General features: G+C 44.9%; 1 protein-coding gene across 6 annotated transcripts in view; it reads right to left on the minus strand.

The window, feature by feature from the left end:
* Positions 1 to 230: 230 nt before the first annotated feature.
* The window catches only part of LOC110498963 (protein phosphatase 1B), a 28,715-nt gene continuing 2,947 nt past the window's right edge, over positions 231 to 25,998 (minus strand). Inside the window, exons 2-8 of one of the 6 annotated variants that reach the window (XM_090212341.1) lie at positions 16,276 to 16,767; positions 8,262 to 8,435; positions 7,967 to 8,140; positions 7,610 to 7,727; positions 7,265 to 7,376; positions 7,035 to 7,092; positions 231 to 4,843 (exon numbers count right to left, since the gene is read on the minus strand). In XM_090212341.1, the coding sequence (XP_090068467.1) occupies positions 4,820 to 4,843; positions 7,035 to 7,092; positions 7,265 to 7,376; positions 7,610 to 7,727; positions 7,967 to 8,140; positions 8,262 to 8,435; positions 16,276 to 16,758 (1,143 nt within the window). In that variant the 5' untranslated portion in view covers positions 16,759 to 16,767 and the 3' untranslated portion in view covers positions 231 to 4,819. Of the gene's footprint in view, positions 4,844 to 5,307; positions 6,510 to 6,764; positions 7,093 to 7,260; positions 7,377 to 7,609; positions 7,728 to 7,966; positions 8,141 to 8,261; positions 8,436 to 16,275; positions 16,771 to 25,998 lie in introns of those variants that run through there. The other 5 variants (XM_036955769.2, XM_036955768.2, XM_036955767.2 and 2 more) reach the window with 5 other exon arrangements.

Raw genomic sequence — 25,998 nt, forward strand, 5'->3', positions numbered from 1 at the left:
GTGATTGGAGATTATGATGAAGTGATGAGAGGCCCGAGAGAGGGGGATTAGCCAAGGGTATAGGGGGAAGAAGGGCAGCAGCTGGATTCTCCCTGAAGTGTACTCATTCGCTCTCCCACGTGGATTTAAATGGAATGGATTTGTGTATGAAATAAGCAAACAGGGTGCCCTCTTTCATACGCTAAGGCAGACGCAGAAACATGTACACACAATCCAGAGACACTGACCACTGGTCCTTGGCAGGTATTTTATTTCATATATAGACGCTTTCTGTAATCAAATGTGAGTGCAATCAAACAACAGCAAATACAAACATTACCGATGTAGTCTGAACCAGGTACACAGAATTAACACTAGGACTCTACCTGGGTTTAAAAAAGGTACACTCCACCATATGACATCATACACAAAATGGGGCAGCGCTCTGCTTTACAGACAACAGCAACATTTTTATCTGCCAAGAAGACTGATCACACTGGGAAGAGTCAAGTGTCAGTTTTGGCAAATTTGAATTGTGTTGGTGATTTCCGTAACCAGGAAGTTGCCCTGCAGTCTATGATGACATCACATTGTGGAGTAGGGCGTCTGGCGGCCAACCAGGGGTTGATGTCACAAAGCAGGACCAAATATTTAGCTAAAGCTCCTAAATATTCTTAAAAAACTCCACATTTCCTAGTTTACAGAGACTGATTTGAATTCAACTTTAGCTTGGTAATACTCCGTAAAAATCAACAGCTACGCGCGTGAATGTTGCTCAATGTGATCTGGGCCCGGTTTCACGATAGCGATGGACCTTACTTAGGCTTACAAGTGTTTTAACGATGCAACTTTCCTACAACCGCCGAAGATATAACATGCGTTTCCAAAAACACCACGCGTAGAGAACGGTCGCCAAATGCATCGTTGGAGCATGTGTTGATACTGATAGGATCGAACGGGAGTGCTGCTCTCAGATCAGCTTTATCCATTCAAATCTTTCCTTTACATTATATTTATTTCACAAAACTGACTACGGATCAGCTTCTAGAGACACATTACCACCTACAGTTGCAAATATCGAGGCGGGTTATTTTTTAACGCTTACCCAATAACAAATGCACCATATCACTGATTTGTTAGGCTACACGTGATGAAATATATTGATACAAATTACAGACAGTATCCTACAGTACAGTACATTTGAAGCATTTTTTTATATGTCGCCTCCCACTGTTTCAATGGCAAAGACATTGGCAACTTTGTATTTGTAGTCAACTTTGTTCTGAAGTTATAGGTGGTCACAGAGACTGATAAACCATGTGATTATGTTTAGCGGAGATCTTGTGTATAAAGTGACGTGGGAGGGCAAAAAAAAGCATCTAACTCGGCTGTTCTGAGGTGATCTGACGCAGGCGTTAGATTACGAGCATCTTCAAGTGCAACGTTAATAACGATGGTTTTGGGAAACGGCTCACAGATTTAACGACAACGTATCTAACGTTCTTGGGAAACCGGGCCAAGGTTAACTATTGATCCTGCTTTACTCAGGTGGGCAGAGCGGAGGGGAATAAGGTGAGACGGTGGGGTCCAGGAGATGTCCGTTTTTGATCAAAGTGATCAAGTTAACTATTGATCCTCTGCGGTCTGTTTTTGATGCAGCAGGTCCAACCGTGACACCCTAACCCCAGTGTTTCCCAAACTCGGTCCACGTTTAGTTTTTTGCACCACACCGCTGATTTAAATAATGAACATCATCAAGCTTTGATTGCTTGAATCAGCTGTGTAGTGTTAGTGCAAAAAAACTAAAATGTGCTCCCCTTGGGGTCCCCATGCCACAGTTTGAGAAACTCTACCCTAACCCATGAACCCTCCCTCCCCCAGTCCAGCCTGTGACACAGACATCATCACACGGAACCCCACCACGCCCAGAGTCCACCATTGTGAGCCCACCCCTACCAGAGAGAACAGAAACCGCTGTAGTCCTCTGCCGAGTCCCAAACCAGTCCCTCGCCTCTACCAACTCTCAGAAATCACTCCATTGTCACACTTCCTGACAAGACTGATGCTGGTTTCCAGCGTGTCAAATCAATAACCCCAACCAACTTCGGGACAAAGTGATGACTTGAACGATTCAAGTTCAATAAAATGGACATGTAAAAATGGACATGCAAGTCAAATTGAGAAATTCCCCATTGTTTAATGAGATTTAAACCACACTAACAGTTGAACATTTCATTTGGGATGTATGTCACTGCTTCACAAAATAAATGCCTTATCATTAGGCAAGACTTTTCAATGTTATTTATGAAATTGCACTTTGTGGTGCGTGTTGGAATATTACTTTGCTGTGAAGCCAGGTTGAAGTGTCTATCGGAGAGACTAATTAGACCTAAACCCCTCAATATTTCCACTCCCTCGGCTTTGGGACACGTGCATATGGCGGGCTCACATGAATGCACAAATCGAGGGCATTGGAGCGAGTGGAAGGGACTGGTTTGGGACTCAGCACTCCTCTCCCTCTCACTGCTCTTCTCCTTCGTTTATCCTACAGCAAACAGAAAATAAAAATGATCAGAAATCTCCTTCCATCAGGAGGAACCAATCAGAGGCAGTCAGGTCGGATCAGTTTGAACCAATACCTGTTCAGTAGCTGTGGCGTGGAGCAGAGAGGGTTGTGAGGGATGGGGGGGGGTGTATAAACGCAACATGTAGCACGTGGACCCCCCACCCTCTGTGTGAGAGAGAGAGAGAGAGATACAGTGGGGAGAACAAGTATTTGATAACCTGCCAATTTTGCAGGTTATCCTACTTACAAAGCATGTAGAGGTCTGTAATTTTTATCATAGGTACATTTCAACTGTGAGAGACGGGATCTAAAACAAAAATCCAGAAAATCACATTGTATGATTTTTAAGTAATTAATTTGCATTTTATTGCATGACATAAGTATTTGATCACCTACCAACCAGTAAGAATTCCGGCTCTCACAGACCTGTTAGTTTTTCTGTAAGAAGCCATCCTGTTCTCCACTCATTACCTGTATTAACCGCACCTGTTTGAACTCGTTACCTGTATAAAAGACACCTGTCCACACACTTAATCAAACAGACTCCAACCTCTCCACAATGGCCAAGACCAGAGAGCTGTGTAAGGACATCAGGGATAAAATTGTAGACCTGCACAAGGCTGGGATGGGCTACAGGACAATAGGCAAGCAGCTTGGTGAGAAGGCAACAACTGTTGGCGCAATTATTAGAAAATGGAAGAAGTTCAAGATGACGGTCAATCACCCTCGGTCTGGGGCTCCATGCAAGATCTCACCTCGTGGGGCATCAATGATCATGAGGAAGGTGGGGGATCAGCCCAGAACTACACAGCAGGACCTGGTCAATGACCTGAAGAGAGCTGGGCCCACAGTCTCAAAGAAAACCATTAGTAACACACTACGCCGTCATGGATTAAAATCCTGCAGCGCACGCAAGGTCCCCCTGTTCAAGCCAGTGCATGTCCAGGTCCGTCTGAAGTTTTCCAATGACCATCTGGATGATCCAGAGGAGGAATGGGAGACGGTCATGTGGTCTGATGAGACAAAAATAGAGCTTTTTGGTCTAAACTCCACTCGCCGTGTTTGGAGGAAGAAGAAGGATGAGTACAACCCCAAAAACACCATCCCAACCGTGAAGCATGGAGGTGGAAAGAGCATTCTTTGGGGATGCTTTTCTGCAAAGGGGACAGGGCGACTGCACCGTATTGAGGGGAGGATGGATGGGGCCCATGTATCGCGAGATCTTGGCCAACAACCTCCTTCCCTCAGTAAGAGCATTGAAGATGGGTCGTGGCTGGGTCTTCCAGCATGACAACAACCCGAAACACACAGCCAGGGCAACTAAGGAGTGGCTCCGTAAGAAGCATCTCAAGGTCCTGGAGTGGCCTAGCCAGTCTCCAGACCTGAACCCAATAGAACATCTTTGGAGGGAGCTGAAAGTCCGTATTGCCCATCAACAGCCCCGAAACCTGAAGGATCTGGAGAAGGTCTGTATGGAGGAGTGGGCCAAAATCCCTGCTGCAGTGGGTGCAAACCTGGTCAAGAACTACAGGAAACGTCTGACCTCTGTAATTGAAAACAAAGGTTTCTGTACCAAACAAAGTTCTGCTTTTCTGATGTATCAACTTATTTATGTCATGCAATAAAATGCTAATTCATTACTTAAAAATCATACAATGTGACTTTCTGGATTTTTGTTTTAGATTCCGTCTCTCACAGTTGAAGTGTACCTATGATAAAAATTAGACCTCTACATGCATTGTAAGTAGGAAACACTGCCGATTTTGCAGGTTATCAAATACTTGTTCTCCCCAATGTACATTTGAAGGGCTTGGTGTGTCAGGTTTTAGGGTGTGTGTGTGTGTGTGTGTGTGTTCGGGCGGTTGGGGTTTTCAGGCAGCACAGAGTCCAAGACAAGTACCAGATTGAACCAGTCTGGGTCCCAATCCCCACCTCCAAATTTCCTTTCTCTCTCACACACACAAACACATAAATCCATCCCAGGTCATGTCCATGTAGTCAGGTGATCAATGTCAACAACAACAAAAAAAATGTAACACCAGAAAACCTGGATGGTAAAAAACATCTACCATCCAGACTCTTCATCAGTCCTTACAACAACCGCAACACCTCCAAAGACACACTCCTCCCAAGGAAAAGCAGAGTGTGTGTGTGGGTGTGTTCATCCTCACACGCACACACACACACGTCGTCCACTGGGCACGTGGAGGAGGCAATTCTCCCTCTGGGTGGCTAGACCAATCACAGGAGGAGACCGGGTCGCAGTTACCACGACTACCAGGGGTCCTCCAGATCACACTGAGATAGAGAGAACGAGAGAGAGAAATGTTTATGAGGCGCCATAGTGCATACAATATAAAACTGTTATTAACGTATTGATGTTGAGAAGCGGGTGTGGAAGTGGACCGGGAGCTGAGAATGTGAGGGGTTGGTATGTGGGTCAATCTGTGGGATGAGCCGATCTTGGACTCACCTGTTGGTGGCCTACTGAAAGACCGGCTGTGTCCCAATTCTTATACTAGGCTACAGCCTATGTAATAGGCTTTTTTTGGTTGTCAAGAATTAAACATTTGTAGATGATGCTATAAATGCCATGGTGCCATGTAGCAGGAAATCTCTGTGCACTATTCAGCACATGAAAAGCAATTTCAGACCCACAATGGAATGTTCACAGGAAAAAGTGATCATATACCATAACAGTCAGACACTGACCAAATCTGACAGTCAAGAGACAAACCAAATCAGATGGACAGATCTTAGTATTATTATTAATTCAAATCACTTTTATTGATTATTTTATTCATTCACATATTGCTGTATGGAACAGATTCAGCACACACACACACACACACACACACACACACACACAATTGTGTCTTGTTGCATACAGTAAGTGCCACCATTCATCAGAGAGAAATACAACTCAGTCTTTAGCAATACAATGACACACACACTTTTTTTACTTTGGTATTTTGAACTTTTTAGAACTTTGTATACTGTTCCAGAATTTTGAAGTAGTTACAGTACTGTAGTGGACACACACCTTAACAAATTCTACCAAACAAACACACACACACACACACACACACACACACCTCAGCTGGCTGCTAAGACCCGTCTCTCTCTCTCTCGGACGGACAGAGAGACACGCAGGCAGACGCAGAGAGACAGAGACAGGCAAACAGAGACACACAGACACACAGAGACACACAGAGAGTGAGTGTGTTGTGTGTGGGTACTGTGAGAACAGGTATAGGTGGTTTATGGGAACTTGTGTTTTTATATGGACAGTCCAGTCGGCCTTCTCTCTCTGTCAGGTAGAGGTCCAGACATGATCGGTCCATTGACTTAGACCACTCATCTTTATATCTACCCATTATGGCGTTTGTGAGAGCACGGATGGACTAGACGCTGTGAGAGCACGCATGGACTAGACTAGATTTGGGGGGGGGGGGGGGGGGGGTCAACAACAACAACAGAGATCAGAGGTGAATTAGGAGGGGGGTGGATCTGGTTGGCGAAGCTCAGCAGCTGGAGGATATAGTGGGACGAGGTCTGCCGCCGGAGGTTCAGGTTGGTCAGTGTCTACCGCTGGAGGTTCAGGTTGGTCGATGTCTGCAGCCGGAGGTGGTTGTTGGTCGATGTTTGGAGAGGGCGTGTCTTTGCTTTTCTCTGTCTCCGGGGATGAGGGCGTCTCGATGACGACGGGTGAGGGAGGGGGAGAGGGGGGTGAGGGCCGGGGGGAGTCAGGGAGGTCGTCAGCGGTAAAAGAGGAGGATTCCTCTCCCATGTCGGCTGTATTCTCCCCAGGCAGACGGTAGACTGCCAGGGCTTCCTCCAGCACCGAGCGATACTGCCCCCGGTGGTGCAGGCGGAACTGACGCAGCGCCTCCAAGAGGTTGGTCGCCGTACTGCTGCCTCCTCCCTCCTCACTCTCCTCCTCTCCTCCACCTCCAACACAGGCCTGGCCGGGGCAACACCACGCCACACACACACACACACACACACACACAAGCTAGTGTCAGACACACACCAGCGTCAAACACGCACACACAGGCACACACACTGTCTCACACCATACTACCCCTACCCCTGTGGCCAGCTACCCGTAGTGACATTGTCTTTGTCCAGTGAGGGAGAGGAGAATACAACAATGCCTTCCCGTTCCCCCCTACAACTCCCAACACCCCAAACACAACACAAACACAGACTAGACTAGGCAAAATAGTTCATGTTCAAAAGACGTCCAGGACTTTTGTGTGATAAAAGGTTGGGACACGGTAGGAAGGAACATCAGGGAGCAGTATTCATGTGATGTGAAACCAAGTCTTGACTAGATGAAATATTCAATTTTGATCATGTTTGGTATTTTGACGGTCCTCGAAGCCCATTCACACGCCAGAAGAGTGGTGCTGTTGTGACTGGGCTGGAGTGGGGTCATTGTGGAAGTGGGAGGTCAGGGGTGAGCGGTCAAAGAAGAGTTACTCACCCCTTCCTCTTCTCTTTGTGGGTTCAGCCTGCTGTACACCGCCTCGATCACACTGCGCCTGACCCCACACACACACACACACACAATTAGACATTCTTATTTGTGAACTTGTGTGAAGCTTTATTGAGAAGTTGGATCAATAAATCATGACAGTCTCTCATACTTTCATGAAGAAAGAAGGGGGAGACATGGACAATAAAGCAGTTGTCTTCAGTGTGTGTAGTATTTACTTGCAGGCCAGGCCTCCTCCAGGTGGAAGGTTGGGGATGTTCTCAGAGGCGATGTTCCTCAGAACAGACACCAGGTCAGGAACCCCCTCCTCTCCACAGCTACCCAGCAAATCTAGAGACAGACACAGGGTTAGAGTGGAAAGGCAACAGAATAAAAGACGGACAGTTGCCTCTGACCAGAATATTGGCCGTCACGTCCACGTTGAAAGAGCCTCTACCCGTCGACACCAAGCAGGTGGTCACTATTACACACTGCGGCGACAGCTTCTCGCTGCTATTAGCCGTTTGTCCATGTAGTGTGTCTAAGCTCTTAGAAAGGATGGGGGTGTATGTGCGTGTTCTCACCCTCTACACGTGTCTCCAGGTATTTGTCCAGGTCCTCCTCTCTCTTCAGGGCTTCCTCAGACACCTTGGGAGCTCCCGGTAAAGTCACCAACACCACACTCATGTTATCTCTGCTGCCCTGGAGAAACACACATACAGAGACCGGGGCTTAGAGTGTGGGTGAGTTAGAGTGTGGGTGAGTTAGAGTGTGGGTGAGTTAGAGTGTGGGTGAGTTAGAGTGTGGGTGAGTTAGAGTGTGGGTGAGTTAGAGTGTGGGTGAGTTAGAGTGTGGGTGAGTTAGAGTGTGGGTTAGATAGAGTGTGGGTTAGATAGAGTGTGGGTTAGATAGAGTGTGGGTTAGATAGAGTGTGTATGTACCTTGTGCAGACAGGTGTCCACCACGGCAGTGCAGACTCTTTCCAGGTCGTCAAACACTTGTAGCCGGGACCTGACGAACTCGCACAGCTCCTCGTTGGACATCACGTCCCAGATCCCGTCGCACGCCAGCACCACAAACTCATCCCCCTCCGCAGCACGCTCCAACACACACACCTGTGGGAGGAACACACACCTCAGCTGGAGAGATCACACACACCTCAAATAGGAGAAAGACCTTGAGTTTACTACAAGCTGTGCACAGTAATAAAGGCATTTTAAACACACACACACACACCTCTGGCTCTGGGCTGACCAGTTGTTCTGTGGGACCCTTCCCATCCACACACTTGTAGTCATAGTCCCCCAGGGCTCTGGACACGGCTAGGGAACCGTTGACCCTCTGGATCATCACTGACCCCCCTGCGTTCTGGATACGCTCCTTCTCTCTGGGGTTGCACGGCTTGTGGTCCTGCAGTGAGAAATAGAAAGCGTTTGAGATAAGAGGCTGCTGATCTACAACATGACCTTGCATTCTAAATAACTACTCATTACATGATCAGGGTCAGAGATCATGCGTCTTGCCAGGCTCAAACTGATCCCCTGCTGTCTCTCTCCATCACTCCCTCCCTCTCACTCAGTATATTGTATAAGTATTCAGCTCCCTGAGTTCATACATGTTAGAAACACTGTGGGCAGCAATTACAGCTGTGGGTCTTCAAACTCTGTCAAGATGTTGGGGATCATGGCTAGACAGTAATTTGATTCTTGCCATAGTATTTCAAGCAGATTTAAGTCAAAACTGTAACTTGGCCACTTAGGAATATTCACGGTCTTCTTGGTAAGCAACTTCATTGTAGATTTGGCCTTGTGTTGAAGGTTATTGTAATGCTGAAAGATGAATTCCTCTCCCAGTGTCTGGTGTAAAGCAGACTGAAGCAGGTTATGCTCTAGGAGTTTGCCGGTGCTTAGCCCTATCCCAATTATTTCTTTCTTTCCTGAAAAACTCCCCAGTATTTACCGATGTCAAGCATACCGATACCATGATGCAGCCACCATCATGCTTGAAAATAAGGAGGCAGTTGCTTAGTAATGTGTTGTGTTGGATTTGAACCAAACATAGGGCCTTGCTTTTAGGTCAAAAAGTTTATTCCTTTGCCATGTTTAGTTGCATTATTACTTTAGTGCCTTGTTCCATACGGGGCGTCAGGTAGCCTAGTGGTTAGAGTGTAGGGGCGTCAGGTAGCCTAGTGGTTAGAGTGTAGGGGCGTCAGGTAGCCTAGTGGTTAGAGTGTAGGGGCGTCAGGTAGCCTAGTGGTTAGAGTGTAGGGGCGTCAGGTAGCCTAGTGGTTAGAGTGTAGGGGCGTCAGGTAGCCTAGTGGTTAGAGTGTAGGGGCGTCAGGTAGCCTAGTGGTTAGAGTGTAGGGGCGTCAGGTAGCCTAGTGGTTAGAGTGTAGGGGCGTCAGGTAGCCTAGTGGTTAGAGTGTAGGGGCGTCAGGTAGCCTAGTGGTTAGAGTGTAGGGGCGTCAGGTAGCCTAGTGGTTAGAGTGTAGGGGCGTCAGGTAGCCTAGTGGTTAGAGTGTAGGGGCGTCAGGTAGCCTAGTGGTTAGAGTGTAGGGGCGTCAGGTAGCCTAGTGGTTAGAGTGTAGGGGCGTCAGGTAGCCTAGTGGTTAGAGTGTAGGGGCGTCAGGTAGCCTAGTGGTTAGAGTGTAGGGGCGTCAGGTAGCCTAGTGGTTAGAGTGTAGGGGCGTCAGGTAGCCTAGTGGTTAGAGTGTAGGGGCGTCAGGTAGCCTAGTGGTTAGAGTGTAAGGGCGTCAGGTAGCCTAGTGGTTAGAGTGTAGGGGCGTCAGGTAGCCTAGTGGTTAGAGTGTAGGGGCGTCAGGTAGCCTAGTGGTTAGAGTGTAGGGGCGTCAGGTAGCCTAGTGGTTAGAGTGTAGGGGCGTCAGGTAGCCTAGTGGTTAGAGTGTAGGGGCGTCAGGTAGCCTAGTGGTTAGAGTGTAGGGGCGTCAGGTAGCCTAGTGGTTAGAGTGTAGGGGCGTCAGGTAGCCTAGTGGTTAGAGTGTAGGGGCGTCAGGTAGCCTAGTGGTTAGTGTGTAGGGGCGGCAGGTAGCCTAGTGGTTAGAGCGTTGGGTCAGTAACCGAACGGTTGCTGGAACGAATCCCAGAGCTGACAAGGTAAAAATCTGTCGTTCTGCCCCTGAACAAGGAAGTTAACCCATTGTTCCCCGCTAAGCAGTCATTGTAAATTAGAATTTGTTCTTAACTGACTTGCCTAGTTACATTTTTTTTAAAGTTAAATACAAGATGCATGTTTTTGGAATCTTTTCACTTGGTCATTAATGTGGAGTCACTACAATATTAATCCGAGGTGTCTGGGTGGTTTAACACATAATCCTCAGCGTCATTATAAACTAGACCATGCTTAAGGAGATATTCAATGTCAGATTTGTTATTGTGACCCATCACTGCCCTTTATGAGGCTTTTGAAAAGCTCCCTGGTCTTGTAGATGAACGTGTGTGTGAAATGCAATACTTGACTGAGAGACCTTACAGGTGTTTTATGTATGGGGGACAGAGTAAGGGTTAGTCATTAAATCATGTCAAACCCTATTATTTGTGATTTGGTAATTTGACTTCTGAACTAATTTACCTTTGCCTAAACAAAGGGGCTGAATACTTATGCAACAACTATTTTAGTTATTGAAATGTTTTATTCATCCCCAAAAAATCTAAACAAATATACCACTTGGACAAGAGTATTTTGCGGGGGCCTCCCGGGTGGCGCAGTGGTTAAGGGCGCTGTCATCAGAGACTCTGGGTTCGCGCCCAGGCTCTGTCGTAACCGGCCGCGACCGGGAGGTCCGTGGGGCGACACACAATTGGCCTAGCGTCGCCCGGGTTAGGGAGGGGTTGGCCGGTAGGGATGTCCTTGAGTCATCGCGCACCAGCGACTCCTGTGGCGGGCCGGGCGCAGTGCGCGCTAACCAAGGTTGCCAGGTGCGTGGTGTTTCCGCCGACACATTGATGCGGCTGGCTTCCGGGTTGGATGCGCGCTGTGTTAAGAAGCAGTGCGGCTTGGTTGGGTTGTGTATCGGAGGACGCATGACTTTCAACCTTAGTCCCTCCCGAGCCCGTACGGGAGTTGTAGCGATGAGACAAGATAGTAGCTACTAAAACAATTGGATACCACGAAATTGGGGAGAAAACGGGGTAAGAATAAAAAAATAAAAAAAGTATTTTGTGTACATTGTCATCCAGCTTTAACACAATAAAATGTGAAAAAAGTGCTTTGACGAATACTTCTGCAAGGCACTGCATATTGTACCAGTGTAGAGATGATTACCGTTAAAAGCGGTTAGCTGCCGAAAACACAGTTGACCGATTGGTCTATAGGCTAATTTGCATAATTTTGTGGAATGAAATTGTCCGGTGTGCATTTACGAAATAATGTATCTTATTTATCACACAAGCAACAATCAATCACCTGTTGTGCAAGCTCCTCCTCCAGCTGGTTGCAGCTTGAAATGAAACATGTAATCACATAAACCCAGTCGTCGCACAACAATTCTAAATGCACTTTGAGTGAAAACGATGTTGGCCACCAGCCTATTAAAACAGCTTTCTACTGCTACACATTTTTCTTCCCTCCTTATATTAAAGCAACTGCACCTTTTTACAAGCGGAGTAGCCCTTGGTTAAAAAGACCTCCATAACTCGCCATTTGAGTGCGCACTGCGTGATACGGTAGGATCAGTGAGTCACCCACTACCTTTCAATATGCGCTGGAGGCAGTTTGCATGTACATATACAGTGTCGTCGGAAAGTATTCAGACCTAGACTTTTTCTACATTTTGTTAAGTTACAGCCTTATTCTAAAATGGATTAAATACATGTTCCCTCATTTCCACACAATACCCCATAGTCACAAAGTGAAAAAAGGTTTAGATTTGTTTTTTAAACATCTTAAAAATAAAAATAAACACAAATAGCTTATTTACATCAGTATTTGCCATGAGACTCAAAATTGAGCTCAGGTGCATCCTGTTTCCATTGATCATTCTTGAAGTTTCTACAACTTGATTGGAGCAGAAACCAAGCCATGAGATCGAAGGAATTGTCCGTAGAGCTCCGAGACGGGATTGTGTCGAGGCACAAATCTTGGGGAGGGTACAAAAACATTTATGCAGCATTAAAAGGTCCAAGAACACAGTGGCCTCCATCATTCTTAAATGTTAGAAGTTTGGAACCACCAACACTCTTCCTAGAGCTGGCCGCCAGGGGGAGAAGGGCCTTGGTCAGGGAGGTGACCAAGAACCCAATAGTCACTCTGACAGAGCTCCAGAGTTCCTCTGTGGAGATGGTTGACCTTCTGGAAGGCTCTCCCATCTCTGCAGCACTCCACCAAAAGGCACCTGAAGGACTCTCAGACCATGAGAAATAAGATTTTATGGTCTGATAAAACCAAGATTGAACTCTTTGGCCTAGATGCCAAGCGTCACACCTGGTACCATCCCTATGGTGAAGCATGGTGGTGGCAGAATCATGCTGTCAGGATGTTTTTCAGCGGCAGGGACTAGGAGACAGGATCGAGGGAAAGATGAACGGAGTACAGCGCGATCCTTGATGAAAACATGCTCCGGAGCGCGCAAGACCTGAGACTGCAGCGAAGGTTCCCCTTCCAACAGGACAATGACCCTAAGCACATAGCCAAGGCAATGCAGTAGTGACTTTGGGACAAGTGTCTGAATATCCTTGAGTGGTCCAGCCAGGGCCCAGACTTGAACCCGACACGTCTGTCCTAAATCTAGGATAAAAAAAAAAACTTGGGAAATGTAAATACATATACATTTTGTTAACACATTTAACTTTTATTTTTTTATTACCGGTTACCTTCAGACGAGTCACGACACTTGTGGGGGTGGTGGAGCAAAACGGAGAACACCATTGTGTTTGTGAGAGGCTCCCCCTTAGGACGCTACAAACAATTTCGTAACAAGAGTGATTTTCAGATGTGGCAGAGCTAGAGCAGTGTTTATCACACCATGAGACCTTTCACCGCAGATGCGGAAGTGCGACACTGGCAGATGAGGTGGATAGAGATGCATTCAATGCAAAAAAACTCATCTCTAGCTTAAGTTCTTGGTGACAGGGGGGCAGTATGGAGTAGCTTGGATGAATAAGATGCCCAGAGTAAACTGCCTGCTACTCTGTCCCAGATGCTAATATATGCATATTATTAGTAGTATTGGATAGAAAACACTGAAGTTTCTTAAACTGTTTGAATGACGTCTGTGAGTATAACAAAACTCATATGGCAGGCGAAAACCTGAGAAAAACCAGGACGTGGGAAATCTGAGGCTTGTAGTTTTTTTAAACTCAGCCCCTATTGCAGATACAGTGGGAAATTGGTGCACTTCATAAGGCTTCCACTAGATGTCAACAGTCTTTAGAACTTTGTTTGAGGATTCTACTGTGAAGTGGGACCGAATGAGAGAAGAATGAGCCAGGCGTCTGGCAGATTGCCACAGGCTTTGAGGCGCGGTCACGAGAGAGTTAGCTCTCGTTCCAAAAACATCCTAAAGATTGAATCTATACTTAGTTTGACAAGTTTCTACAGGCTGTAACGGATCTTTTTGAAATTTTTGTCCGACGTTCGGCTGGACCTGAACACGCTTTGGATTTGTTTACCAAAAGCCCTAACAAAAGAAGATATTTGGACATGAATGGACATTATCGAACAAAACAAACATTTATTGTGGAACTGTGATTCCTGGGAGTGCATTCTGATGAAGATCAAAAGGTAAGTGAATATTTATAATGCTATTTCTGACTAATGTCGACCACCCAATACGGCGGATATATTTTTGGCTGCTTTGTTGTCTGAGCGCTATACTCAGATTGCATGGTTTGCTTTTTCCGTAAAGTTATTTTGAAATATGACACAGCGGTTGCATTAAACTAACTGATTTTGATGGAGATTTTTTGTTCATGTAACTTAGATGAACGCACTGGTGCGTCAATCGACTCTAGGGGGTTAATAATAGTGTTTAACACGGCCAATGGTGATCATGATAAAGAGAAAACTGAGGATGGATCAACATTGTAGTCAGTCCACAATACTAACCTAATTGGCAGAGTGAAAAAAAGGAAGCCTGTACATAATACAAACATTTCAAACATCCATCCTGTTTGCAACAAGGCACGAAAGTAACATGCTGACCACACCGCTTGCGTCGCATACTCTGCTAAATAAATGTACACATACATGTTATTCAATCATTGCACCCACACTGCTCACGCGTGTCTGTAGTCAGGCGTTAAAAATAGAACTTGCTTCTATTTGTGACGCTTGACGGGCTGCAATTCCCGCCTATCCGAGCTAATTGGTTTTTAGGAGAGTATTCCCACAGGGGTGATTGAAAGATGAACTGAGGGCCATACTCCAGTCCAGTTGGTGGTGGTAATGTACCTTAAAGTTGGTTGCCAACCGCCATATAAACTCCAAAGAAGAATCCTGGAGGAGAGGTTACTAGAAAAACTCGGTTTACCCTTTTATCTATGGATTAATTGTCAGAGAAGAGAACTTTGTGCACTTCAAGTTAAAATAACAACCCAATGTTTGCTTGTAATTGTTAAGGACTAGGCAGTTTTTCAGGATAAACAAGAAATGTAATGGAGCTAAGCACGGTCAAAAACAGAGGAAAACCTGGTCTGCTTTCCACCAGACACTGGGGGATGAATTCCCCTTTTTGCACAACAATAACCTAAAAACACAAGACCAAATATACACTGGAGTTGCTTACCAAGAAGACCGTGAAAGTTCCTGAGTGGCCGAGTTACAGTTGTGATTTGAATAAGCTTGAAATTCTATGGCAAGACTTAAAATGGTTGTCTAGCAATGATCAACAACCAACTTGACAGAGCTTTTAGAAATAAAAATGTAATAAATGGTGCAAATGTTGCACAATCCCAGGTGTGTAAAATATCTTAGAGACTTACCCAGAAAAACTCAGAGCTGTGATCATCACCAAAGGCGCATCTACAAAAGTATTGACTCAGGGGTGTGAATACTTAAGTAAATTAGATAATTTCTGTATTTCAGTTCAAAAAATATTGCAAAAAATTCAAACATGTTTTCACTTTGTCATTATGGGGTATTGTGTGGTTTCATTCAAGCTGTGACATTTGAAATACGTAAGGAGAATGAATACTTTCTGAAGGCACTGTGAGACGATAGGCTTGTCACGTTACAATTAAACTCTTCAAAAGAAGGTCCAATGCAGCCGTTTTTACCTCAATATCAAAATCATACCTTAAGGTTCTATCTGCAAAAGATGATCCAGAGATATGTCTTTAAAGTTGAGAACCCCCATTTGTTTGAATGAAGTCAGCCATTTTGATCTTGTATTCTTTTGAACTTAACATGAATTGGGATATTCAGAATTATATATATATATTATAGGTAGAGAACATTGAACGTAATTTTAGGGCCTAACGCCCACCGCCACAGGCGGGTAAGATGTCTATTTCCCCATCCACGTTGGCGGGTGGTCAGGGCTCTACAGTACGATCATTTCACTCACATTTCTGAATAAAAATAGTAAAGTATGAACCCATTTAAAGTAAAATAAATGCTGCACTAGCTTTATAAAAATGATTTCTGCTGTTTAGCATCATAGCTAGTAAATTAATCCCACTAAGTCAAAGAACTACGAATTATGCAACAATGCCTGGCTGGGGGCTGTGTGCATGTGAAGGTGGGTGAAAAATAGATATTTTTTAAAGCGCTATGAACAGGTATAAAAGTTGGTCAAATTGACTTGAAACTAAAGTCTACTGAAGTGAGGCTTAGTCCTTCCTTGGCTATTTAAACAAAAAATAGATGTTTCACAAGCTGGGTTGTCTTTCTACATTTGAGTTTCAACTGCTAAGAGAAGCGAAGCAATGCGGATGCTAGGCAGATTCTCAATTCCACAGGCACAAACATGACGAGTTGCGCAACCTCAGTAACCTCCCACACTTAAATGGGCAGGTGAAAATGTTTGTCTAATCTGTGATATTTTGATTAAAAGACTCGACACAAACCGGTGCGCCTGGCACCTACTACCATACCCCGTTCAAAGGCACTTCAATCTTTTGTTTCGCCCATTCACCCTCAATAGCACACATACACAATCTGTCTCAATTGTCTCAAGGCTGAAAAATCCTTCTTTAACCAGTCTCCTCCCCTTCATCTAGACTGACTGACATCAATAAGGGATCATAGCTTGCATCCCTAATTTGCATCCCTAATCTAGTGTAATATATTGTACCTGTGTAGAGAATCCAACTCGTCCATCTCGGCTCAGCACGGCCCGGGAGTCGCCACAGTTTATGAAGTAGAGGTGGAAAGGGCTTAGCAGCACACCCACCGCCGTGGAGCCGCTGCGGTCCAGCCCTTGTCGCAGGTCCGTGAAGCTGCGCATGTATTCGTCGATCTTCAGGAAGCCCGTGCGGATCCCATCCTTTACACCCTCCACTGAGCCCGTCCCCGGGGTGAACTCCGCCCCCCCTGATAGGATGTGCTCCAGTAGGTGGGCGGAGCAGTAATTGGCGACGCGGGAGCCGGCATGCCCGTCGTAGACGGCGAAGAAGGACCAGTCGGTGAGGCCGTGGGGCAGGCCCACCATGGCGGTGTGGGCATCCTCCATCTCCACCCGCCAGCCCTGCATGGAGCTCAGGCCGTAATGCAGCCCATTACCCTCACCATGGGCCGTATGCTTCTCTGTCTTAGGCTTGTCCAGGAACGCCCCCATACCTACAAACTGCTGACAGGAGAGAAAATAAATACACGAAGCTACGTTATCAACGCAGTCATACTTCAATAGGCCAATGGTGGCTAGGGTGCCACTGAAATGTTTTTCAGCTGGTCATGTTAGTTTTTGGTTCCCTATATTATTATCGTCACAATTTGGGTATGCAGACAAGGTATTCAAAAAGTTTGGTCTGAAGTCTTGGTTGAATCTTTGTAATACGCAACTCGGTTATCATGCGCTGATTGAAAAACATTTAATTGCTTTCCCAAAAACCGACTGCAGAATGATATCGTGATAATTAGTATCAAATCACAGGGCATTCTGCCATTACATGTAGCCTACATCGTACAAAAATACATCTAGCCTAACAACATTCTCCTGGAAGGTGCACAATTGAATAAAAGGGCAACTACACCCCCCCCCCCCAAAAGATGTATTTGATTGTTTCGAGACCTCAAGAGCGGTCTTCTGATATGTTTTAAGTCTACAGCAATGCATAAACCATAACATTTTTTTATTTTTACATTTATTTATTTTTTATTTTTTTTAAGTGTGATTAAAGAGTGAAAACCTGAACTACAAGCAAAGGAAGAAGAGAACTGGCTCCGGAGCGGCATGTGGACACGCTGTGCAAGAACTCCGGTACACAGCAGGCAAGACACGTAGCTAGCTAGCACACTTGTAGACTGTGCACTTTGCCCCCGCCTGCTGGGCACTGTTTTCCCGCAGTTCTGTTAACGACGGCCAGGGTAGGTGTTCGGCAGGCATTAGCGAACACTGGGTGCTAGCAGGAAAGCCCACACACCTTGAACACCCCGAACTGTGGGTCTAAATTACACACTACTGGGCTTGCATGATCTGCTTGAGAAAGATGCAACTGAGGACTGCAATTTGGAGCATTCCTGCTTGTGGACATTCCTGCATCTGCAGGAACCCCTCTTTATACTTCTATTGGTCAATTTGTATGCTAGGACTCCTGTACACAGGTGGGAGGTGGGGGCACTCTAGTACAGTAGGTGGCGGCAACGCATCAGAAAGTTGGACGCCAACTGCCGATAAACCCAACAGAAAAAGATGTGGGGCTAGCTAGTCAACACTGGAGTTGCTTACCAAGAAGACAGTGAATGTTTCCGAGTGGCCGAGTTACAGTTTAGACTTAAATCTACTAGAAATTCTATAGCAATACCTGAAAATGGTTGTTTAGCGATGATCAACAAGCAATTTGACAGAGCTTGAAGAACTTTTAAAATATATTTTGGGGTGGAAAGCTCTTAAAGATTCACCCAGAAAGACTCACAGCTGTAATCACTGCCAAAGATACTTCTACAAAGTATTGACTCAGGGGTGTGCATACTTATGTAAATTAGATTTTATATTTTATTTAAAAAATAAACGAAATACAAGTTTTCACTTTGTCATTATTGGGTATTGTGTATAGAGGGGTGAGAGAAAAAATATATTGAATCCATTTTAAATTCAGGCTGTAACAACATGTGTGGGGTATGAACACTTTCTGAAGGCACTGTATTGAATTAATTTGATTAAATCTCTTTGTTTTAGCACAAAATTCCAAATGCCTGTATCACAAGAAAAAAAAAAGCGTTTTTCATGGAGCATTTATGTATTTTTTGACTTGTCTCATTCGCTCGTCCTGTGCTGTGTGTACCTTCCCATTCTCTCACACACGCCAAGCCACTTCCCCTGCCACTCACAACAGAGATAAAAGATCACTTCTTCTTCTCTGAAAAGCCGTTTCATCTCGGTATTTGCATTTGAGGTTTGGTCCATCGGAATAGGTCATGTAGACAATGAAACAAAGATGTTATTTTACTGTAATAGGATGAGAATGTTAGCGCAGAGCAGACCCTACTAACACTGGAGTATCCATGAACACTGATTCTGGAAAAAGTATTCTACGTTTGTCGAGCGCGGCAGTGCAGTGCCACGTATCGCCAGCAGGATTATAGCCATAGACTTATTTTCTGGCTTTCTAGTTTGTGTTTTATACATTTGCAATGAATATAAAAAAATATGCATTTATTGATTTCAACATCTAAGCAAAGTGGACAGCAAAAAGCTAGAGTCGGACAGGAGGGTGTGTTCATAACAGTTCAACTGTTTTGCCTTGTTAGCTTGCAAATAGATCCAAGTTGACTCGACTTGAAATAAAGATGAGTTGGCTACTCACTAGAACATGGGCTTGTGCTGGAGATTGTTTATGAGATCTTTGTTGATTTTCTAAATGCCTGCTATAAGAAGTTGGTCATTGTTATTGAATTATGCATGGTTCTGGCTAAAGTTGTAACAAAAAGGGCATTTTCAGAGAGACTTGAAAGCCAGATCAGTGATTACAAAAAAACAGATAAACGCATTTTGATACAATTATTAGTGGGTCTTTTGGTTGTGGAAGGCCTATATGTAGCCTAGGTATAATTACACAAGCCCTGAATTCATTAGATTGCTGACTGCTTGAAAATGCAGTCTATTGACCTTTAAAAACTGTGCAATAAAGCTTATAGACAAAAATAAAACTGAGATATTAAGTTTGAAAAAAAAATATTTATATGCCATTTCGACCAGCCCTAAATCGTGAGCACACACACACACACGGCATGACAGGCTTGTGCCCAAAAAAAGGTTGGTAGGCACAAAGAATGACTCCCCAGCTGGCCTCGGAAGAATGAGAGTGTGTGTGTGTGTGTGTGTGTGTGTGTGTGTGTGTGTGCGGGTGGGTGAGAGCCAGTGGGGAGCACACAAGTCATGATGCTCTGTAAAAACACAGTCTATTAATAGTGTGTGGTTTGGGTTTCAAGCTAAAGGTGGGAAAGACACTCCATTCATACCTCTACTAGCCCCCCATCACTCCTTCTACTAGCCCCCATCACTCCTTCTACTAGCCCCCCATCACTCCTTCTACTAGCCCCCCACCACTCCTTCTACTAGCCCCCCCACCACTCCTTCTACTAGCCCCCTACCCCTCCTACTACCCCTCCTACTACCCCTCCTACTAGCGGCCTATTCCCCATCACTCCAACTATCCCCCTGTCCCTCTACGAGCCCCCCATCACTCCTTCTCTTCTAAGACTAGGCTACCCCTTCGTCCCTATACTCAGAGTCGATATCCACGTAATAAAGAATTCACCAACTACGCCCACAAATTGGACAAAACAAACATTATTTCCAATTGAGCCCCATTTAAAAAGGAGCCAACTTAGACGTACAATTTTTGTTATACAGAATCAACAAAACATGCCGAAAAGCTGCTGTGTTGTTCAATGAACAGTGCCAGTTAAAAGTTTGGACACACCTACTCATTCAAGTTTTTTTTGTTTGTTTAATTATTCATGGTTATTATTTCAAAGTTTTGATGTCTGCACTATTATTCTACAATGAATAGTAAAAATAAAGAAAAACCCTTGAATGAGTAGGCATGTCCAAACCTTGGACTGGTACTGTACATGTAGCCAGGTCAAAAATCCTGACTTCTGTTTCACAATGCTCCCAGGTAAGGAAATAGAGCCTGTGAGAAGAGCCCTGTGGCTTCAGGCTGTTAGGCGTGAGAAAGTGGAAACACGGCGTCTAAGTAGGCTACACGTAGCTCTATGTGTGTGGAAAACATTCTCACATGTAAGATATTTAACTTGTTTAGTACAGTCCGTTTGTAACTCCAATCACTACTTGTAGCTGTACAGTCTGTTTGTATTGTTGGTAGCATTCACTCAATTGGCTACTAGCCAATGGGGTAACCTAGGTTACCACAGGTTGTTTTCCCCCACAGGTGGGCAGCAATATTCTATCTAATACCGACTGGGTCTATATCAATGTGTGTGTGTGTGTGTTTGTACAGAACGTCTGTCACGTTAGGCAGTACAACTCTAAAATAAAACAAACTCACTACTGTTGCCTAGCAACCAAACATGCAGTCTATGCTTCATTCAGCTACCTCACACACACTCTCAAAAAAAATGGGAGCAGTGTGTGTGTGTGTGTGTGTGTGTTCGAGGAGGAACTAGTTACATTGCCCAGCCTGAAACGGCAGGGAATCACAAAGCTCCAGCTTCCTTCTTAGTATCCCCTTTATTCTCCAGTGACATTTGGATGGACTGCTACACACACACACACAGACATAGGTGTTATTGAGACACATACACCCCAGCTCAGGGACGAAACCACAGACTCTCGACCACTCAACGCTCGAAACTGATGTCACCCAACTTAAAACCACAAGCCGAAACCAGGACTCAGATCTCCCACAGCCACACGTGGTTGTCAAGAACCACTGGCTCTGCAGAGGGAAGTGGAGGCCAGTGATTACATAACTCTAATGAGCGCAGAGTACAGCTCTGTGGTCACACACATACGTCACTTTTCCAACTGTTCACAGATCCATTTAGAGGATTCCATTAGGCTTGCAAGAAAGGAATTTCTCTGTACTTGTGCATGTGACATTACAACCTATTTGAATTCAATCATTTGACAGAACCCCTTTTGATTTGATCAAAACCTTCCATAAATATTTCCCCATTGTATAAGTGCTCAGAAAGTGACTTTTTCATACACCACCATGAGACAGTCATGTCTTCGTCACTGGAAAAGATACAGTTGAGATTGATATTTAAAAGGTTTACAAACAGGGTTGTCATTTGATCATTTCTGGAGATTGCCCTTTCTGATATTTCTTAAGAAAGCATTTTTGGGGATGTGTGTGTATTGGTAGGTAAACACTGCACTGTTGGCGCTAGAAACATATGCATTTCGCTGCACCTGCGATAACGTGCTAATTACACTACATCACCAAAAGTATGTGGACACCTGCTCGTCGAACATCTCATTCCAAAATGATGGGCATTAATATGGAGTTGGTCCCCCGTTTGCTGCTATAACAGCCTCTACTCTTCTGGGAAGGCTCTCAACTAGATGTTGGAACATTGCTGTGGGGACTTGCTTCAATTCAACAAGAGCATTAGTGACTTCCCTCAATCCCTCAGTGATGGGAGAAAGAGGTCTAGGTGCTGATGTTGGGCTATTAAGCCTGGCTCGCAGTCGGCATTCCGATTCATCCCAAAGGTGTTCGATGGGGTTGAGGTCAGGGCTCTGTGCAGGCCATTCAAGTTCTTCCACACCGATCTCGACAAACCATTTCTGTATGGATTGAGCTTCCTTTGTGCACAGGGGCATTGTCATGCTGAAATAGGAAAGGGCCTTCCCCAAACTGTTGCCACAAAGAATGTCATTGTATGCTGTAGCGTTAAGATTACCCTTCACTGGAACGAAGGGGCCAAGCCTGAACCATGAAAACAGCCCCAGAACATTATTCCTCCTTCAAACTTTAGAGTTGGCACTACGCATTGGGGCAGGTAGCGTTTTCCTGGCATCCGCCAAACCCAGATTTGTCCGTCGGACTGCCAGATGGTAAAGTGTGGCTCATCACTTCCCACTGCTCCAGAGTCCAATGGCGGCAAGCTTTACACCACCCCAGCCAAAACTTTGGATTGCGCATGGTGATCTTAGGCTTGTGTTCTTTGGCGGTTCATATGCTGACGTTGCTTCCAAAGGTAGTTTGGAACTTGGTAGGGAGTGTTATAACCGAGGACAGGCGATTTTTATGAGCTACGCGCTTCAGCACTCGCCGGTCCCGTTCGATGAGCTTGTGTGGCCTACCACTTCGTGGCTGAGACGTTTTTGCTCCTAGACGTTTCCACTTCACAATAACAGCACTTACTGTTGACCGGGGCAGCTCTAGCAGTGCAGACATTTGATTAACTTGTTGGAAAGGTGGCATCCTATGACAGTGCCACATTGAACGTTTTATTTGACATAGAACTGTAGCGGACGTAGCTGTCCCAAATCAACTCCTCAAACCGTAGCAACTAAACAAAAAAGACTGGATAAATGTAACAAACATAGGTAGGATGATTGGATTTGTAAGCATTAAGACAATTGGTTCAGCTTGCCCTCAAAATGGGTAGAAACCTATCCAGTCCATTCAGATCAACATCCCAGCACACCTGATATAGCCAACAGAGATCTTGATGAATTGATTAGTTTAAAATCACACCTGTTAGTGCTGGGCTGGAACTAAAGCCTGCTGAAACTGTAGCTCTCCAGGACCAGGGGAGAAAACAAGTATTGTTACCTATCCAATAAGAAATACAAAGTCTTGTTCCAAAATATATTTTTGTGCAGATGTAACCGCTGTGAAATGGCTAGCCAGTTAGCAGTGCGCGCTAGTAGCATTTAAATCAGTGACGTCACGTCACCCGCTCTGAAAACTTGAAGTAGTTGTTTCCTTTGCTATGCAAAGGCTTTACTAGGCTTTTGTGGAGCAATAGGTAACGACGCTTCGTGGGTGACGATTGGGGCAAGGAGACGCACAGAAGCAAACCAGTCACACCATCTGAACACGCCCCTGTACTGAACCACTCAGCCTCGCACTCCACTTCCCTCAATCCCTCAGTGATGGGAGAAAGAGGTCTAGTTAACTGTATCAAATGTCATAGCATAAAATGTTTCATGAGCCGAAACAAAAGATCCAGAAGTGTGCCATACGCACAAAAATATTATTTTGCTCAAATTCGTTTACATCCCTGTAAGCATTTCTCCTCTGCTAAGATTATCCAATAACCTAACAGGCGTGGCATATCAAGAAACAGATTAAACCTATGGTACAGAAATTAACATAAAATTATCTGGCAACACCTCTGGTGGACATTCTTGCAGTCAGCATGCCAAATGCCCGCTTCCTCAACTTGAGACATCTGTGGCATTATGTGGTGACACAACTGCACATTTTGGTGGCCTTTTGTCACCAGCACAAGGCGCACCTGTGTAATGATCACGCGGTTTAGGGAATTGGGCAGTACGTCCAACCGGCCTCAGAACCGCAGACCACCAGCCCAGGTCCTTCACATCAAATCTTATTTTATTGGCCACATATTTAGCACGTTACTGCGGGTGTAGTGAAACGCATCCAGCTTCTTCCCCTGCGGGATCAGCGGGAAATTGCTCACCTTCGATGGCCACAGAGATGTCATGACGAGAACCTGAGGCCCATTGTCATGCCATTCACCCACCACCATCACCTCATGTTTCAGCATGATAATGCACAACCATGTCACAAGGATCTGAACACAACTCCTGGAATGTGAAAATGTCCCAGTTCTTCCATGGCCTGCATACTCAGCAGACATGTCACCCATTGAGAATGTTTGTGGTGCTCTGGATTGACATGTACGACAGCATGTCCCAGTTCCCGCCAATATCCAGCAATCTTTGCACAGCCATTGAAGAGTGGGACGATATTCCACAGGCCACAATCAGCCTGATCAACACTATGCAAATGAGATGTGTCACGTTGCATGAGGCAAACAGTGGTAGCACAAGACACTGACCGGTTTTCTGATCCACGCCCATACTTTGTGGTATTCTATGACCAACAGTTGCATATCTGTATCCCAGTCATGTGAAATCCATTTAATTATCGATTTCCTTACATGAACTGTAACTCAGTATAAAATCTTCTAAATGTTGCGTTTATAGTTTTGTTCAGTGTAAAATCGTGAGAATCGCAATAGATGTAAAAAAATATATATATAAAATAAAAATTTCCTAAAGTATCATGATCATATTGTGAGGTCCCTGGCAATTCACAGCTCTACTCTCCTGGTCCGTCTTCTCCCTACGAGTGACTCCTCATGAAACCCAGACAACAAAATGATTTAGGGGACTTTCACAAAATGTAATCCATACAATAGTCTTTTGGAGGAAGGATTGTTGACATATTTTGACATTTGTACAGTGCCCTCCACTAATATTGGCACCCTTGGTAAATATAGTTGAAGTTGGAAGTTTACATACACCTTAGGCAAATAGATGTAAAAACTCAGTTTCACAATTTCTGACATCGGACAGTTAGGATCACCACTTTATTTTAACAATGTGAAAATGTCAGAATAATAGCAGAGAGAATGATTTATTTCAGCTTTTATTTCTTTCATCACATTCCCAGTGGGTCAGAAGTTTACATACACTCAATTAGTATTTGGTAGCATTGCCTTTAAATTGTTTAACTTGGGTCAAACATTTCTGGCAGCCGTCCACAAGCTTCCGACAATAAGTTGGGTGAATTTTGGCCCATTCCTCTTGACAGAGCTGGTGTAACGGAGTCAGGTTTGTAGGTCTCCTGGCTCGCACACGCCTTCTCAGTTCTGCCCACAAATGTTCTATAGGATTGAGGTCAGGGCTTTGTGATGGCCACTCCAATACTTTGACATTGTTGTCCTTAAGCCATTTTGACACAACTTTGGAAGTATGCTTGGGGTCATTGTCCATTTGGAAGACCCATTTGTGATCAAGCTTTAACTTCATGACTGATGTTGAATTTTCCTTGCTCATGATGCCATCTATTTTGTGAAGTGCACCAGTCCCTTTTGCAGCAAAGCACCCCCACAACATGATGCTGCCACCCCCGTGCTTCACAGTTGGGATGGTGTTCTTCGGCTTGCAAGCCTCACCCTTGTTCCTCCAAGCATAACGATGGTCATTATGGTCAAACAGTTCCATTTTTGTTTAATCAGACCAGAGGACATTTCTCCAAAAAGTATGATCTTTGTCCCCATGTGCAAACCGTAGTCTGGATTTTTTATGGCAGTTTTGGAGCAGAGGCTTCTTCTTTGCGGAGCGGCCTTTCTGGTTATGTCGATATAGGACTTGTTTTACTGCGAATATAGATACTTTTGTACCCGTTTCCTCCAGCATCTTCACAAGGTCCTTTGCTGTTGTACTGGGATTGATTTGCACTTTTCACACCAAAGTACGTTCATCTCTAGGAAACAGAACGTGTCTCCTTCCTGAGCGGTATGACAGCTGCGTGGTCCCATGGTATTTATACTTGCTTACTATTGTTTGTACAGATGAACGTGGTACCTTCAGGTGTTTGGAAATTGCTCCCAAGGATGAACCAGACTTGTGGAGGTCTACAACAAAAAAAAAATTCTATGACCTTGGCTGATTTCTTTCTTTTGATTTTCCCATGGTGTCAAGCAAAAAGGCACCGACTTTGAAGGTAGGCCTTGAAATACATCCACAGGTGAACCTCCAATTGACTCAAATGCTGTCAATTAGCCTATCAGACGCTTCTAAATTCATGACATTTTCTGGAATTTTCCAAGCTGTTTAAAGGCACAGTCAACTTAGTGTATGTAAACTTCTGGCCCACTGGAATTGTGATACAGTGAATTA

Source organism: Oncorhynchus mykiss, chromosome 20 (assembly GCF_057628025.1).
Source record: "Oncorhynchus mykiss isolate SJ-2025 chromosome 20, ASM5762802v1, whole genome shotgun sequence".
Classification (NCBI taxonomy): domain Eukaryota; kingdom Metazoa; phylum Chordata; class Actinopteri; order Salmoniformes; family Salmonidae; genus Oncorhynchus; species Oncorhynchus mykiss.